This window comes from Pristiophorus japonicus, chromosome 9, assembly GCF_044704955.1.
Source record: "Pristiophorus japonicus isolate sPriJap1 chromosome 9, sPriJap1.hap1, whole genome shotgun sequence".
Taxonomy (NCBI): domain Eukaryota; kingdom Metazoa; phylum Chordata; class Chondrichthyes; family Pristiophoridae; genus Pristiophorus; species Pristiophorus japonicus.
Genome location: NC_091985.1, coordinates 36,161,538 through 36,174,996, shown reverse-complemented (window position 1 = coordinate 36,174,996; position 13,459 = coordinate 36,161,538). Strand labels below are relative to the sequence as shown.

The 13,459-nt window shown below is 45.6% G+C and overlaps 1 protein-coding gene across 3 annotated transcripts in view; it reads left to right on the top strand.

Moving 5' to 3' along the window:
- The window catches only part of slc30a6 (solute carrier family 30 member 6), a 200,178-nt gene that overhangs the window by 100,467 nt on the left and 86,252 nt on the right, over positions 1-13,459 (top strand). For all 3 annotated transcript variants that reach the window (XM_070888661.1, XM_070888660.1, XM_070888662.1), the window contains exon 5: positions 2,308-2,350. In XM_070888661.1, the coding sequence (XP_070744762.1) occupies positions 2,308-2,350 (43 nt within the window). The remainder of the gene's footprint in view (positions 1-2,307; positions 2,351-13,459) is intronic.

Below are 13,459 nucleotides of genomic sequence, written 5' to 3'. Positions count from 1 at the left end.
TTAATGTTTGTAAACTTCACTCCCCCCCCCCCCCCCACCATCTCTCGTTCCCTACGCCTGATTTATAATGTAGGCAAGGTTTTTCTGAGCATACAAAAATCTACACTTACTCCATTCTAAGTTAGTTTGGAGTAAGTTTTCGCTGCCTAAACTTGCAAAACAGGCGTAAGTGGCTGGTAACGCCCCCTTTTGGGGAAAAAAAACTGATCTAAAATGAAACTATTCTAACTCTAGAATTGGAGCAAACTAAATGCCAAGAATTGCAATTTCTAAGATATTCCATTCTAAACTAGCTGCTCCAAAAAAATAGAAGCAACTCGAGTCGAAACTTGAGCCCTTTGTGTGCCTTTCTATCACCATATTCTTATGACCACAGTCGATAATATTCTGTAATGGGTGATGGAAGGCTTGATTTGTGAGTGGGACAAGTTTCTCTGTTGACTGTTTTCCGTATCTATGCATAGTTGTTTATCTATCATTGTTTATTTATTTATTTATGATGATCTTGCAGGCTGGGGCCATTGGAGGGAGCAGTGTGGAAGGAGTGGCCTGGCCCGGAAATCGGCACGGTCCCGGCCTGCAAGACCATTAGCAGGCCAGGGCCATTGAAGGGAGCAGCGTGTGCTGCTGCAGGAGGGCGACGGCTACGAAGCCAGGTCGCTGATTGCAGTGCGGGCAGACACAGCAGGAGGCAAGAGTCCGTAGAGGGAAGTATCTGGGGCCGAGAAGAGGCGAGGGCCCAGGGGCAGCACGGGCCAGCCCACACTGCAATATATGTGCGCGCTTGGTCTGTGTAACAGAGCTGCTCTTCCAGTTAGTCTTGGGTAATCCTTGCCACTGGACCAAGACCTAATTCTGTCAAGCCCGTGTGGTGACAGGTGTGCAACGGCCACCACACACAAAAAAAAATCCAAGCACAGGCATCTTTCAATCTTCACAATATAGTTTGGGGTCTGGAATATTAGGACCTTCATTGAAACACCTGTGAACTCGTCCCTTTTTGGCGTGGAAGCAAGTCATCCTCGCTTCAAGGGACCGCCTATGATGATGTTTTATCTATGAATTTTAAAAACTCATATTGGGTCGTCTATTATTTTAAGATTTTGAAATGGAAGGAAAATTCCTTTCCTAACCCATTCCCCTGGCACTGTGATTAAGTTCATACTAGAATGCACAAATTACTTAATGCACAGCACACCTATGAGGTTCAGTTTAAATTCATACCATACCTATTCCATTGAAGGGCTTGTTTGGTAAACGCGGGTCCTCTTTCAGTGCTTGTGTCTGATCACTGGCGAATGCTGGTCAGCGGCGAAGTAACCTGGCCGCCTTCAGTAAGTGTTGACAGCTTCAGGCGGGCTAAGGGCCTGGGGGAAGTTAGTGACGGAGGAAATGTCGACAAAAGGCGGCGTGCTAATCCTTGAATTAGCAAATGGCATACACAACCTTGGAAGTCATGACATAGCTGCACTACATAACGAGTCAATGAAAGAGCAACCATGGACAGTCTGAAACACAACACCAGGGTTCGCATCCCTGCCTTTAACGTAGAGGACAGTCATAGGAGCTTCGACAGCTGCCTGTGTTTCCCATCTTAGTATTAATTTTTGTATACACTTTAATTTCACCTTGCATATTGTAGTAAAGCAATACTTGCTTTAAGATTATTTCTATTGAGATAAAATAGATTAAAATGGAAATCTTCAAGAACTCCTGCCCCATTAGCATTAATACCCATCCATCTTACTAATAGGATCACTTTCTGCCCAATCCACGAGAATGTATTTTGTCTGAATTCTCCTAAGATAAATCGGGGCCACATTACTGTCTGTGTGGTCAATCAGCTTAAGATAAAGATTTAATGCAGCAAAGTAGTGCCTGTTAATTATATCTTTCTTTGTCATAGCAGAGATTCTGACTTTTGGAAAATTTAAAATAACCATTGTATGCAGTCAGATGTTGCAGTATTGATCCATTTTGCTATGTTAGATTTGTATGTACAGTAGAATAATATTTAAATTGCTGAAGAGAAAAAAATCAAATTGAGGCAGAATTAATGTTACCAGGGAAAGTCTACATTTGCATGTGGCACAGTAAGTAAGCAAACATGAACATATTTTGAAATGATTTTTGAGTACAAAATTGGTTGTAAATATCCATTAAGTTGGAAAACTTCCTGTAGAAAAATGTTTACATTAGACTAGCAAAGAAATTTCATTCGCATTTCCTGTGAATATGGAGAACAACGTGTACTCAACACAAAATGAAGTTGTTAATTTGACCTTTTTCCCCTCCTTTTCTCTACAGCTTTGACTGCCTACACATACCTTACCATCTTTGATCTTTTCAGGTAATTATTTTTTATTAGAAACCTCTATTAATTTTTAATGCACTTGTGCCTAATGGGACTAAAGATTAATTGGCACAAGTGAGATACTATTTTGCCAAATCGTGCAACTAGCTGTAGTGAAATATATTCAGAATTATATATCACCATGTGACTGCTTTCCATCAGAGGTTCAGTTTTTATTTTAAAATTTTCACTTGCAAGTCATCTCCGTTTGTCACAAACAGTTACCCTTTTACTGAAGGAGGGTAGGCAGGCGACCTGCTTCCTGTCCTCTGCTGCTCCTGCCACAGCTATTTGGAAGTCCACAAAAACAGACCTGCTTTCTCTGGAGCAATGCCTGACCTTCACTTGCCATTTTCCTCTGGTTGCACGGCTGAGATTGGGAACCTGTGTGGTGGATTCTGGTTGCCGTGAAAAAAAATCAAAGGCCACACCTGGAATACTGCGTGCAGTTTTGGTTTCCATATTTACGAAAGGATATACTTGCTTTGGAGGCAGTTCAGAGAACATTCACTCATTTGATTCCGGAGATGAGGGGGTTGACTTATGAGGAAAGATTGAGCAGGTTGGGCCTCTACTCATTGGGATTCAGAAGAATGAGAGGTGATCTTATCGAAACGTATAAGATTATGAGGGGGGTTGACAAGGTGGATGCAGGGAGGATGTTTCTACTGATGGGGGAGACTAGAACTAGAGGGCATAATCTTAGAATAAGGGACCGCCCATTTAAAACAGAGACGAGGAGAAAATCTGTAGAATTCGCTGCCTCAAAGAGCTGTGGAAGCTGGGACGTTGAATAAATTCAAGACAGAAATAAACCGTTTCTTAAACGATAAGAGGATAAGGGGTTATGGGGAGCGGGCAGGGAAGTGGAGCTGAGTCCACGATCAGATCAGCCATGATCTTATTGAATGGCGGAGCAGGCTTGAGGGGCCGTATGTCCTATTTCTTACATTGCCTGCTTCAAATTTTGTAATTTCACAACTGTTCAATTAATTTTTCTGTTCTGCCACATAATAATGGAGTGATTATTTTTATTCTGATAGGTAGCTTAGAATGTGTATTTTGTTTCCAAGAATATTGTCAGTGACAACTTTCTGTGGCTTGGTCTATTCTCTGAATGAGTCTCTTGAGAATTCAGCATGAGAATTCCTGCAGCATTTTTTGTAAAATTCTGTTCAAAACTTATTACTTTGAAAACTACAAAGGGCATTCAACAACACCAACAACTTGTATTGATACAGCGCTTTAATGTAGAAAAACGTCCCAAGGTACTTCACAGGAGCATTATAAAACAAAATTTTACATCGAGCAACACAAGGAGATGTTAAGGTACATATGTTTTATGGAGCATCTTATAGGAGGACAAAGAGGTGGAGAGGTTTAATGAGAGAATTCCAGAGCTTAAGGCTTTGGCAGCTGAAGGCATGGCTGCCAATGGTGGAGCAATTAAAATCGGGATTGCTCAAGAGGCCAGAATTGGAGGAGCGCAGATATTGTGGAGGATTGTGGGGCTGGAGGAAATTATAGAGATAGGGAGGGGCGAGGTCATGGAGGGATTTGAAAACAAGGATGAAAATTTTAAAATTGAGGCATTGCTAAACTGGGAGCATATGTAGGTCAGCAAGCACAGGGTGATGGGTGATGTGACCAAGTTTATAGAGGGCAGAATGAGTGAGGCCAGCCAGGAGTGCATTGAAATAGTGAAGTCCAGAGGTAGCAACGGCATGGATGAGGGTTTCAGCAACAGATGAACTGAGGCAGGGGCCGAGTCGGCCAACGTTCCGGAGGTGGAAATAGGTGGGCTTAGTGATGCCGCGGATATGTGGTCGGAAGCTCACCTCGGGGCCAAATATGAAGGTTGTGAACACTCTGATTTAGCCTCAGACAGGTGCCAGGAAACAGTTTGTGGCGGGACCAAAGACAATGGCTCGGTCTTCCCAATATTTAGTTGGAAGAAATTTCTGTTCATCCAGTACTGGATGTTGGACAAGCAGTCTGATAACTTAGAGACTGTGGAGGGGTCGCGAGAGGGTGATTATGAAGTAGAACCAAGTGACGTCAGCATACATGTGGAAATTGATGCTGTGTTTTTGGATGATGTCGCTGAGGGGGCAGCATGATAAGAAATAGGAGGGGGCCAAAAATAGATCCTTGGGGGAATAGCAGAGGCAACGGTACGGAAGCAAGAAGAGAAGTCATTGCAGGTGATTTTCTGGCTACGATTAGATAGATGAGAATAGAACCAGGCGAGTGCAGTCCCACCCAGCTGGACGACGGTGGAGAGGCGTTGGAGGAGGTTGGTGTGGTCAACAGTGTCACAGGCTACAGAGGGGTTGAGAAGGACGAGGAGTAATAGTTTGTCACGGTCGCGTAGGATGTAATTTGTGAATTTGATGAGCCGTTTCGGTGCTATGGCAGGGGCAGAAACCTGATTAGAGGGATTCAAACGTAGAATTCAGGAAAGGTAGACACCGATTTAGGATGCGACACTTTGGAGAAGAAAGGGAGGATGGAGATGGGATGGTAGTTTGAAAGGACGGAAGGGTCGATGATTGGTTTTTTTTGAAGAGAAGGGGTGATAACATATTTTTTGAAGGAGAGGGGGACAGAACCTGAGGAGAGAGAACAATTAACATCAGCTAACATGGGAGCCAGGAAGGGAAGTTGGCTGGTCAGCAACTTAGTGGGAATAGAGCCAAGGGAGCAGGAAGTTGGTCTTGTGAACAAGATGAGCTCAGAGAGTGAATTAGGGGAGGTAGAAAAGAAACTGGCGAAAGATGCAAGGCTAGGGCAGAGGATATCCTTAGAGGAAGTTACCATTCAGTGCTTTGAGTTAGATCAGAGAATATTAACCAATTCCTACCTCACTGAATAAAGTAGTGATATGTCCTTACTATATAGTATAAATGCACACGAGGCCCATACTTGAGAGAAGGTCACACTGTGACCAGTTACCTTTATTACCAAGACCTCAAGTGATGAAGGTGGGTGGAGCTTCCCCTTTTATACCTGAAAGTACAGGTTAGGAGTGTCTCCCGCAAGCGCACCCCTTGTGGTCAGTGTTTTCAAGGTGTACAACTTAGGTCAGCTTATACATGTATTACAATGATAGTTGAATACATGACATCACCTCCGCCCCCCCCTCCCCTCCCCCCTCCCCCCCAAACTCTTATTGGGATCACAGGTTAAGTCTCTCTGGTGGTTTACGCTCCCCTGTAGAGTGCCTGAGTTGGGGCTCCGGTTGTTGGGTGCTGGTCTGAGTGTCTGCTGTTTGCGGTGCCTCAGGCCTGTCCGGACTGCCCACAGTGACTGGGCTCTCCTCCACGTGGTTCCGGTGTTCGGTCACCTGTGGTGGAGTAAACTCTACGTCATGTTCTTCCTCTGCTTCTTCTATGGGGTTGCTGAACCTCCTTTTTGTTTGATCCACATGTTTGCGACAGATTTGTCCATTGGTAAGTTTAACTACAAAACCCTATTCCCTTCTTTGGCAATCACAGTGCCTGCAAGCCATTTGGACCCTGCAGCGTAATTAAGGACAAAAACAGGGTCATTGACATCAATACATCGCGCCCTCGCATCCCTGTTATGGTAGTCACATTGTGACTGACGCCTGCTCTCAACAATTTCTTTCATAGTAGGGTGTATAAGGGATAACCTGGTTTTGTGCATCCTTTTCAGTAGCAGCTCTGCGGGTGGAACCCCTATGAGTGAGTGTGGTCGGGATCTATTGGCCAACAGGAGACGTGATAAGCGGCTTTGTAGGGAACCCCCTTGGATTCTGAGCATCCCCTGTTTGATTATCTGCACTGCTCGTTCCGCCTGGCCGTTTGAGGCCGGCTTGAATGGTGCCGTTCTGACATGGTTGATTCCATTGCCTGCCATGAAGTCCTGGAATTCAGTGCTTGTGAAGCACAGGCCATTGTTGCTGACCAAGATATCCAGTAGACCATGGGCAGCGAACATTGCCCGCAGACTTTCTACCGTGGCAGAGGATGTGCTTGAATTTAAAATGGCACACTCAATCCATTTGAAGTAGGCGTCTACTACAACCAAAAATATTTTTCCCATGAAAGGACCTGCGTATTCCACATGGATGCGTGACCATGGCTTGGCGGGCCAGGACCAGGGGCTAAGGGGCTGCCTCGGTGTGTTGCCCAGCTGAGCACACGTGTTGCACCTGCGAACACAAAGTTCCAGGTCTGCATCTATCCCTGGCCACCAAACGTGTGACCTGGCAATTTGCCTTCATCATGACAATGCCCGGGTGCTCCTTGTGAAGCTCTCTGATCAACACCTCTCTGTCCATCTGGGGCATGACTACTCTGTTTCCCACAGTAGGCAATCAGCCTGAATCGAGTGTTCATCCTTGCGCCTATGAAACGGTTTAAATTCCTTAGGGCATGCCCCCATATGTGGCTGCCCAGTCCCCATTCAGGACACATTTCTTAACTAAAGACAGTAGCGTGTCTTTATTTGTCCAGACTTTAATCTGACGGGCTGTCACAGGTGAGCTTTCGCGTTCGAAAGCTTCAGCAGCCATGACCATCTCGGCATCATGCTCAGTTGCCCCCTCAGTGGTGGCTAATGGGAGCCTGCTGAGTGCATCGGTGCAGTTTTCTGTGCCGAATTGTGTAGTCATAGGTGGCTAACGTGAGTGGCCACCTCTGTATGCGGGCCGATGCATTCGCATTTATGGTCTTGTTGTCAGCCAAAAGGGACGTTAGGGGTTTGTGATCTGTCTCCAGCTCAAATTTCCTGCCAAACAGGTACTGGTGCATTTTTTTTTTACTGCATATACACATGCTAGCGCTTCCTTTTCTACCATCCCGTAGCCCCTTTCTGCCTGGGACAGACTTCTGGAGGCATAAGCTACCGGCTGTAACCGACCATTGGCATTCACATGCTGCAACACATACCCGACCCCATAGGACGAAGCAGCACACGTTAAAACAAGTTTCTTACACGGGTCATATAACGTTAACAGTTTGTTAGAGCACGCAATTTGTTATGCTCCATTAAAAGCCCTTTCCTGGCTGTCCCCCCAGACCCAATCGCGACCTTTGCATAGGAGCATGTGTAGCAGCTCTAACAGCGTGCTCAATTTGGGAAGAAAGTTGCCAAAATAGTTCAGGAGCCCCAGGAACGAACGCAGCTGTGTCGTGTTACGGGGTTTGGGTGCCCTGGATCGCTTCCGTTTTGGACGCAGTGGGTCTGATCCCGTCTGCTGCTACCCTCCTCCCCAGGAATTCTACCTCTGGAGCTAAGAAGACGCCCTTCCCGGTCCAGTCTGCGTTGCAACTCCTCCAGGTTGTGGAGGTGTTCTTCAGTATCTCAATCCGTGATGAGGATGTCGTCTTGGAAAAACCACCGTCCTTGGAATCGACTTTAGAAGGCTTTCCATATTGTGCTGAAAGATCGTGGCGGCCGAACGAATCCCGGACGGACATCTGTTATACTCAAACAGCCCCTTGTGTGTCGTGATGGTGGTCAGCTTCTTCGACTCACTCGCCAGCTCCTGGGTCATGTAAACTGAGGTCAGGTCCAATTTTGAAAAAAGTTTGCCACCGGATAGCGTCGCGAAGAGGTGCTCCGCTCTCGGAAGCGGGTACTGGTCTTGGAGTGACACCCGATTGATGGTGGCCTTGTAATCGCCACATATCCTGACTGAACCATCCGCCTTGAGCACTGGCACGATCGGGCTCGCCCCGTCACTGAATTCAACTGGCGAGATGATGCCTTCCTTCAGCAGGAGGTCCAATTCGCATTCTATCTTTTCCCGCATCACGTACAGCACCGCTCTGGCCTTGTGGTGTACTGGCCTGGCGTCCGGGTTTATGTGAATCACTACCTTGGCCCCCATGAAAGTGCCAATGCCGGGTTGAAATAATGAGTCAAATTTGTCCAGGACCTGTGAGCATGATATTTGCTCCACAGAAGAAATTGCATTGACATCACCCCATTTCCAGTTCATGACAGCAAGCCACCTCCTCCCCAGTAGTGCGGGACCGTACCCCGGGACAATCCAGAATGGCAACCTGTTCTCCGAATCTTTGTGGGTCACGACTACCGTGGCGCTGCCTAGCACCGGAATGATCTCCTTTGTATAGTCTGTCGCTGTGCGTCAACCAGCAATAATTTTGGCCTCCTGGCCTTGGACACCCACAACCTTTCGAACTGTTTGATACTCATCAGGGACTGGCTGGCCCCCGTGTCTAGCTCCATTAATACTGGGATGCCATTAAGGAGCACTTTCATCATTATCGGTGGCGTCCTGGTATATGAACTGTATTTGTGCTCCACATGAACTCGCTGAACTTCAGCTTCCAGCGATTTCCCCCAGTATTCATTTGGCCTCGTAGGGCTTACATCGGGCCCGTCCTCCTCATACATCAACCTGGCTGCATGCTTCCTGCACATACGTGCCAAGTGATCGCTGACATAGAAACATAGAAAATAGGTGCAGGAGTAGGCCATTTGGCCCTTCTAGTCTGCACCGCCATTCAATGAGTTCATGGCTGAACATTCAACTTCAGTACCCCATTCCTGCTTTCTCGCCATACCCCTTGATCCCCCTAGTAGTAAGGACCTCATCTAACTCCTTTTTGAATATATTTAGTGAATTGGCCTCAACAACTTTCTGTGGTAGAGAATTCCACAGGTTCACCACTCTCTGGGTGAAGAAGTTCCTCCGCATCTCGGTCCTAAATGGCTTACCCCTTATCCTTAGACTGTGACCTCTGGTTCTGGACTTCCCCAACATTGGGAACATTCTTCCTGCATCTAACCTGTCTAACCCCGTCAGAATTTTAAATGTTTCTATGAGGTCCCCTCTCATTCTTCTGAACTCCAGTGAATACAAGCCCAGTTGATCCAGTCTTTCTTGATATGTCAGTCCTGCCATCCCGGGAATCAGTCTGGTGAACCTTCGCTGCACTCCCTCAATAGCAAGAATGTCCTTCCTCAGGTTAGGAGACCAAAACTGTACACAATACTGCAGGTGTGGCCTCACCAATGCCCTGTACAACTGTAGCAACACCTCCCTGCCCCTGTACTCAAATCCCCTTGCTATGAAGGCCAACATGCCATTTGCTTTCTTAACCGCCTGCTGCACCTGCATGCCAACCTTCAATGACTGATGTACCATGACACCCAGGTCTCTTTGCACCTCCCCTTTTCCTAATCTGTCACCATTCAGATAATAGTCTGTCTCTCTGTTTTTACCACCAAAGTGGATAACCTCACATTTATCCACATTATACTTCATCTGCCATGCATTTGCCCACTCACCTAACCTATCCAAGTCGCTCTGCAGCCTCACAGCATCCTCCTCGCAGCTCACACTGCCACCCAACTTAGTGTCATCCGCAAATTTGGAGATACTACATTTAATACCCTCATCTAATTCATTAATGTACAGTGTAAACAGCTGGGGCCCCAGCACAGAACCTTGCGGTACCCCACTAGTCACTGCCTGCCATTCTGAAAAGTACCCATTTACTCCTACTCTTTGCTTCCTGTCTGACAACCAGTTCTCAATCCATGTCAGCACACTACCCCCAATCCCATGTGCTCTAACTTTGCACATCAATCTCTTGTGTGGGACCTTGTCGAACGCCTTCTGAAAGTCCAAATATACCACATCAACTGGTTCTCCCTTGTCCACTCTACTGGAAACATCCTCAAAAAATTCCAGAAGATTTGTCAAGCATGATTTCCCTTTCACAAATCCATGCTGACTTGGACCTATCATATCACCTCTTTCCAAGTGCACTGCTATGACATCCTTAATAATTGATTCCATCATTTTACCCACTACCGATGTCAGGCTGACCGGTCTATAATTCCCTGTTTTCTCTCTCCCTCCTTTTTTTTAAAAGTGGGGTTACATTGGCTACCCTCCACTCTATAGGAACTGATCCAGAGTCAATGGAATGTTGGAAAATGACTGTCAATGCATCCACTATTTCCAAGGCCACCTCCTTAAGTACTCTGGGATGCAATCCATCAGGCCCTGGGGATTTATCGGCCTTCAATCCCATCAATTTCCCTAACACAATTTCCCGGCTAATAAGGATTTCCCTCAGTTCCTCCTCCTTACTAGACCCCCCAACCCCTTTTATAACCGGAAGGTTGTTTGTGTCCTCCTTCGTGAATACCGAACCAAAGTACTTGTTCAATTGGTCCGCCATTTCTTTGTTCCCCGTTATGACTTCCCCTGATTCTGACTGCAGGGGACCTACGTTTGTCTTTACTAACCTTTTTCTCTTTACATATCTATAGAAAGTTTTGAAATCCGTCTTAATGTTCCCTGCAAGCTTCTTCTCATACTCCATTTTCCCTGCCCTAATCAAACCCTTTGTCCTCCTCTGCTGAGTTCTAAATTTCTCCCAGTCCCCAGGTTTACTGCTATTTCTGGCCAATTTGTATGCCACTTCCTTGGCTTTAATACTATCCCTGATTTCCCTTGATAGCCACGGTTGAGCCACCTTCCCTTTTTTATTTTTATGCCAGACAGGAATGTACAATTGTTGTAGTTCATCCATGCGGTCTCTAAATATCTGCCATTGCCCATCCACAGTCAACCCCTTAAGTATCATTCGCCAATCCATCCCAGCCAATTCACGCCTCATACCTTCAAAGTTAGCCTTCTTTAAGTTCTGGACCATGGTCTCTGAATTAACTGTTTCATTCTCCATCCTAATGCAGAATTCTACCATATTATGGTCACTCTTCCCCAAGGAGCCTCGCACAACGAGATTGCTAATTAATCCTCTCTCATTACATAACACCCAGACTAAGATGGCCTCCCCTCTAGTTGGTTCCTCGACATATTGGTCGAAAAAACCATCCCTTATGCACTCCAGGAAATCCTCCTCCACCGTATTGCTTCCAGTTTGGTTAGCCCAATCTATGTGCATATTAAAGTCACCCATTATAACTGCTGCACCTTTATTGCATGCACCCCTAATTTCCTGTTTGATGCCCTCCCGAACATCACTACTACTGTTACCTGCAATCTCTGGCTGGGTGTTTGCCTCCACACCTCCAGCATGAGCTGGAGGCCCTGTTGTTGGAAACAAAAGGTCCATTACCAGTCGATCGTCTCTGACTGTCTCTGTAACTGTCCTTAAGCGCACCATTAACCGGTGTTGATGGCCCCATTACTGGCCGCATTGTCCATTGCGATGGCCATTGTCTCTGTTGAATTCCCCCTTTGGGTTCGATTACATGCTGAGGCATGTCCGATTGCCCTTGTCTGCCTAGAGAACTGTGTGCCGTGTTAACAATGTTCACTCCCTGATCTTTTGCTGCATTTGAGCCAAGATTTTTGTCATTCTGGTCTCTTCCTCCCCTGAGATAAATGTCTGGGCTATCAGAGCCGCCGATTCCAAGGTCAAGTCTTTGGTCTCAATCAGTTTCCTGAAAACCCCAGCATGCCTGATGCCCTCAATAAATAAAAAAAGTCTCGCAGCATCTCCGCTCTGCATGCATCTGGGAACTTACATAGGCTCGCCAGTCGCCGGAGATCTTTCACGAAGTCTGGACGCTTTGCCCTTCTCGACGCCGGTGCGTGTAAAACCGGTGTCTCGCCATGTGCATGCTGCTCGCCGGTTTAAGGTGTTCCCCGATCAACTTACTGAGCTCTTCGAACGTCTTGTCCGCCAGCTTCTCTGGTGCTTGAAGGTCTTTCATCGGGGAGTACGTTCTGGATCCACAAACCATCAGGAGATGAGCCCTGCATTTGTCGGCCGAATCCTGTCCCAACCATTCCTTAGTGACAAAACTTTGCTGTAGTCTCTCAATAAAGTCGTCGCAATCATCACCAAAACAGTACCTCTCTTCTGTGCTGCTAGTGGCCATGCTCGCGTGGTTTAAATCCCAGTTTCTCGTCGCCAATGATATGTCCTTACTGTATAGTATAAATGCACATGAGGCCCATATTTGAGAGAAGGTCATTCTGTGACCAGTTACCTTTATTACCAAGACCTCAACTGATGAAGGTGGGTGGAGCTTCCCCTTTTATACCTGAAAGTCCAGGTTAGGAGTGTCTCCCACAAGTGCACCCCTTGTGCTCAATGTTCTCAAGGTGTACAACTTAGGTCAGCTTATACATGGGTTACAATGATAGTTGAATACATGACAAGTAGGATTGGAAAAAGACATGCGGTGGAAATGCATAGACATTCAATCGATATTTGAAAGAGAAAGACGTGAACATTTCCAATTGGACTCTTTTGGTTTTCATCCCTTGCTGTCTTATTTATGGAGTGATTATCAATTTGATACCTGCTGCCATTTGTGAAAGTGAGTAGCTCAATTGACCGTTACCTGGGATGACATCACTTGAGGCAGAATGGAAATATCTTTACTGTAGCAAATTCACACTGGATTTTAAATTGCCAGCAGAAAATGTAATTGGAAGATCTGTAAGATGCAATTAATATACACGCTTGTTATTTTATCTTTACAAATGGTTGTCTGCTCACCAACGCGATCTTTTCATTGAAAAGGGAAAGAACTGTTATTCTTTCTGTTATTATTTATGTACATAAATTTATGGAACAGCTTGATGTTCAATGGAGTATTAACAATGCTACTGTTGAGATTATGACATTCAGCACCACTAAGTGTGACCATTCCAGTAAATCAGAACATCTTCCCAGGACTTCCTGATAACGGGGTCAAGTTTCGGCTCGAGTTGCTCCTATTTTTTTGGAGCAACTAGTTTAGAATGGAGTATCTTAGAAATTGCAATTCTTGGCATTTAGTTTGCTCCAGTTCTAGTGAGTTAGAACAGTTTCATTTTAGAACAGATTTCTTTTTGAAAAGGGGGTGTGTCCGGCCACTTATGCCTGTTTTGCAAGTTTAGGCAGTGAAAACTTACTTCAAACTAACTTAGAATGGAGTAAGTGTTGATTTTTGTATGCTCAGAAAAACCTTGCGTACACTTAGAAATCAGGCGTAGGGAACGAGAGATGGGCGGGGGGGGAGAAGTTTACAAACATGAGACGCATCACTTTTACAAATAAAGAGCCATCATCAATAATAAATTATTGATTTATTGATTTATCTATCAAAAAAAATTAAAATAAAAAAGTCAATAAA